The following is a 4,771-nucleotide window of genomic DNA, read 5'->3' on the forward strand; positions in this document are numbered from 1 at the left end:
TAGAGTACTTTTGGTAGGGCCCGACCCCGTGGCTTACTCGGGAGAGTGCGGTGCTGGGAGGGCAGAGGCCGCGGGTTCGGATCCTATATAGGGATGGCCGGTGCGCTCACTGGCTGAGCGTGGTGCAGACGACACCGTGCCGAGGGTTACGATCCCCTTACCGGTCACACACACACACAAAAAAAGAAAGTTGTTTTGGTAGGGTGACAATGACAGAAGCATTAATTATAGTGGGGTTAGATGTGAAAGGGAGGTGGAAAGATAAAGTCGACTGCGAAGGAAGGAAGGAGATAAGATTATGGTTAGAAAGGACATAGGGTGATACATCTCTTTCCTCTTTAAGATATAAGAGCCTTTAGCAGGTTCATAAGCAGTGGAGAAGGGGTGGATAGACAATAAGAGGTCAGAGAGATGGCAAAGTGTGTGTGTGTGTGTGAGGAGTATACATAACTGCTGGAGGGAGCATCTCAAAGCACTAGATAAGAGGTCCCTCTCGGCTGGAAGGGATAGCTCCTTCCAACAAAATGGGAGGAAAATAAATAATGATCAAATTGATGGAGTGGGAATAGTCAATGGAGTTCTCACTTGAAGACGTTCATTTCCTTAAACAAGGAGGAGGCAAAGGCTATGTTCAGAGTGAGGCAAGTCAGCGGTAGGAAGAGGAGCTTGAGAGAAGTGGTGAAGTCGGGAGTCACTGACAGTGGAACAAAAAGAAAAGTGACTATGGACAAGAGGACTGCCAAGCTATCCTGAGGCCCTGACTGGAGGGAGAGGTCACAGGTTTTGTGGCAGCCATCTACCATCCACCTTGACTGTCTGTAGCAAAGCTTGACTGGTTGCTAAGTGCCAGGGCTAACTTGCCATCTGAGTCCCATGGAACCTGTGTGAGCTTTGGTTGTCTCTTTTAACGAGTCGATTGCACCCCCCTTGCAGAACAAAGTGAGGATCAAGCAAGATTATGTACATGTGTGTGGACACACAACACATTCATGTAAAAATGTGAAGTGTTATTTTAATGACTGCCTTTGACAGCTCTTTGGCTCTGGCCTAATGGTTGAAGAGAGGACTATGGGGACTACAGGTCTCTTCCACTCGCCCTGGGATGGTGGAGTCACGCCCATGGCACTCGTCAATGCCAGTCCACACTGAAGGGCCTCTAAGTGCCCTCACCTTCTAGAAATTTGACATGGGACCTGGTATATTGTGAGCCCAGGTAAAAATCTGCAATAAGATTTCACCCATTCCTGCTCTTCCCCGATCTGTGGCTGGATGTCCTACCTTTGGGTGTGGTTTCTGAGGCATTAAGTGCTCCCTGAATGACTGCCTGAGCCTCAGAGTTCTTTTTCTTCAGAAAGTCTATGGTTTCTCGCAAATCCAGCAGCTCAGTGTCCTACGACAGAAACAGAAATAAGTGTCATTAGTTGGGATTAACAGGAGCACTTACAATGTGCCAGGCAACGGGGTAGGCACTGGAATTCTACCAAACATGACAGAGAAGGTCAGGGAATCAGGGCAAGGAATCTGCTTGCATTGCATTGAGGGGCAGGTTGAGAATCCAGGACGACAGCAAGGGAGGGAGGAACTGGCATCCACGAGTGGGGGGAGGTGAGCCTGCGCCTGTGTGTCCAGCGGCACCCGCGCTGCCTCCTTTCCTCCCCGTCCCAGGCCTCTCACCTTCTCCTCGGCTGTCTCTGCCAGGTGTCGCAGGCGGGATGTCATATTCACCAGACTCTGCTCGAAAGCAGCCACTAGATTAGCCTGAAACAAACACATAAAGAGGTTCCTAAGTTGTACGAGGCTGGAGAAAGGAAATGACTGACATGGGAAGTAACCGATTTTCTGTGTCAGAGACGACCGATGCCAACAAAGCTCTTACTGATTTTAAAATACTGACTTCCCTGGGGAGACAGGTGGAATCAAAGAAGGTGGGAAATAGTTTCTTGAATAATGCAGACAGCATGAAGGTAGGGCAGGTTTTGGAGGCTCCTGGGGACACGAGATCTAGTGTCTATCACCTACGAGTGCTGGACCTCTGCTCTATGCGATGTGTGGGGCGGCAGGCTTGGTGGGAGGGCCATCGCCTCTGGGATGGTTTCTGCTATTTTGGTTTAACTCCTCATGGGTCTAAATAACCTTCCAGTGAAAGCTATTTGGTGCGTCTCTTCCACCTCTGCTCCCAGAGTGGCCCTTCACTGCTTAACCTGCTCTTGCTTTGGAGCTGCTGCTTGTTCTTGGTTTCTGCAGGCTCCGCTGTGCAGGGCTGAGGCATGCCACCGTTTGGCCGCTAGGTGTCAGGTCTGTCCTATAAGGAGTGAAGACTGTGGGTGGGCCTTCCGGATAAAAGGCAGGCTGGGGAAAGGTGCTGAGTGGAGCTGAGGCCACGCGGAGCGTGTTTTGAACTCTAGCTGGCCAATTGGCAGCAAGATATATGGGAAATGTGAAGGGCATGAGGCATGGGATTAGAAAGGGGAACACTAGGGGATGGAAAAACAGCATCAGTAAGGATATCTGAGCAAATGGTGACCCTAGCGAGAAGTGATGGACATATTCTGGGCAGGTCCTTCATAAAGAGCCCTAGGATGTCTGTGACCCTCTTATTGCTTCCTGTTGGCTTATAATTTTCCCTCCTGTTGGGTCAACTCTAGTTTTCACCCCCTGCCCTTGAAACATGTGTGGAGCCTACTTTCATCGCACCATGGCTGCAGGCAATCCCTTTGGTCCCATCTGAGCCCCCTTCTTCCACTTTTACTGCAAATCTGTAAATTTATTTTACTAAGTCTTTCAAGGCCTGGGCTCCTTAGCTGATACATGTCATGACCTGAGCAGTTTACTTTCACCTACTGTACAGGGAACTTCTGTCTTCTTGACTTCAGATCTTTTCTTGTTTGCTTCCCTGCATATGTCTGTAAACAGGCTGCTTGTAGGCCCTGGAAATTTACTCATGAGAGACCCTGAGAACCCCTGGGTTCCTGTGTACTTTTCTGCATTGGCCTCTCCTCATCTGGGGGACTGGCTTGCCTCCCCTCAAGAAGATCCTACATTTCCTTTCCCTACTCTGAACCTTCCCCTAACCCTGACATCAGACTAGGGTGCCTTAAGACCTCAGGGCTAGGTAGTGGTGCTGTAGAGAGGCTAGCATTTGGGAGGGTGAAGTGGTCTAGGCCCCTCCCTGTCTAGGGTGCTCTTAGCTTCAGTAGCTAGGAAGTTCCACGGAACATAACAGAAGTTTGATCTAGAATCAGGGGATCCTGAAGAGAGCTGTAGGACCTTCCCAGAGTCCTAGTATCACAAGTCCTGCTTGAGGGCAAGGCTCTGACCCTCGGCAAGAATCTACCTCTAAGCTTCAGAACCCACTGTGTCTGGGTGTTTAGTTTGTTCTCTCTTAGCCAAATGGAACTTCCTGTTCTAAGAAAAATCACCCTCTAAACTCATTTTCTTGGCTCTAGCCCAGCCTTGACAGCACGATGGCTGAGGGATTGCAGTGTAAATGAATCAGACATAATAACGTTCTCGGCCTCCCTGGCGCCTCTCCCCCCAGCATCTCCCAGACATGAATTTCCTGGGGTGTGCAGGACGTGACCCAGGCCAATGGCCTTGGAAGGTGCAGCACCAGGGAGAGAAAAGATGGTTCTTGTTTGTGTTACAATTCTTAAAGGTCCCCAGGAGTAAGAAAAAGTGTTTGATATGAGCTTCAAACAAACTGCTAAGTATACAACTTATGAACTAGGAGTTTGGGAAAAGACTGCAACTGAAATATAATGGAAACATGCAAAATCTTGGTGGATATTCTTCTACCTGCTTCCAAGGGACAGACCCCAGGCCTGACAGCTGGGCTCCCCGGAGAGGAAGGGAAGAGAAAAAAAAAAAAAAAAAAAAAAAAAAAAAAAAAAAAAAAAAAACCCCAGTAACTGCTGCGGAAATTGCAGACATGGTTACTTTTGTGCAAATGCTTGGAAAGCTCCTGCAGATCCGGCTCAGCTGTTGTTTACAGCTTTGGGGGAAAATGGCTCTTATGTTCTCTGTTTGCAACTCTGTCACAGGGGAAAAACTACCACAGCCTAGTTAGAGGAGGTGGCTTCATTTCTCCCCATCTTGCAGAGTAGAAAAACTAAGGCCTAAAGAAAGAAAGCCATTCACTCTAAATGGATTTACTGAGGACAGGCTGAGGGCAGAAATAGAGAATTCTGGTCCCTAACCTAAAGCTTGGATTGTTTCTGCCAGCTGCCCAAGGGGACTGCTAAGAACAGGGACAGTTGTGAATGGAGGAGTTAGACTAAAATGGGGGTTAGGAAGATAATATCGTGGTCACCAGACAGAATTCTAATGACCAATTCTGTGCCTGCTCAGTTATGTGGCATGAATAGACACGAACACACCCCAGGGCAGTGGGTAAAGGCTCTAAGGGCTCTGTAACTATAATCCATAACTATTTTTGTCCATGTCCAATAGCAAGGTTGTTTCCACTTCCATGCAGAACCACTGATAATCCACTTTTCTCTCTCCAGGGAGTTCAATGGTTCTTTTTTTTTTTTTTTAAAAGATGACCGGTAAGGGGATCTTAACCCTTGACTTGGTGTTGTCAGCACCACGCTCAGCCAGTGAGCAAACCAGCCATCCCTATATAGGGATCTGAACCCGTGGCCTTGGTGTTATCAGCACCGCACTCTCCCGAGTGAGCCACAGGCCGGTCCCCAATGGTTTTTTTTTTTTTTTTTGTCTTTTGTCTTTTGTCTTTTTCCGTGTCCGGCAACGGATTGCAACCCTCAGTGTT

The 4,771-nt window shown here is 48.4% G+C and overlaps 1 protein-coding gene across 1 annotated transcript in view; it reads right to left on the reverse strand.

Annotated features, from left to right (window-relative positions):
• Positions 1–585: 585 nt before the first annotated feature.
• LOC103590925 (neuron navigator 1) overlaps positions 586–4,771 on the reverse strand; it is a gene marked incomplete at its 3' end in the record, with an annotated part of 153,468 nt that continues 149,282 nt past the window's right edge. The window contains exons 14-16 of the mRNA XM_008573269.1: positions 1,675–1,758; positions 1,279–1,390; positions 586–694 (exon numbers count right to left, since the gene is read on the reverse strand). Coding sequence (XP_008571491.1) covers positions 586–694; positions 1,279–1,390; positions 1,675–1,758 — 305 coding nt within the window. The remainder of the gene's footprint in view (positions 695–1,278; positions 1,391–1,674; positions 1,759–4,771) is intronic.

The sequence above is a fragment of the Galeopterus variegatus genome, unplaced genomic scaffold (assembly GCF_000696425.1).
Source record: "Galeopterus variegatus unplaced genomic scaffold, G_variegatus-3.0.2 Scaffold895, whole genome shotgun sequence".
Lineage (NCBI taxonomy): Eukaryota > Metazoa > Chordata > Mammalia > Dermoptera > Cynocephalidae > Galeopterus > Galeopterus variegatus.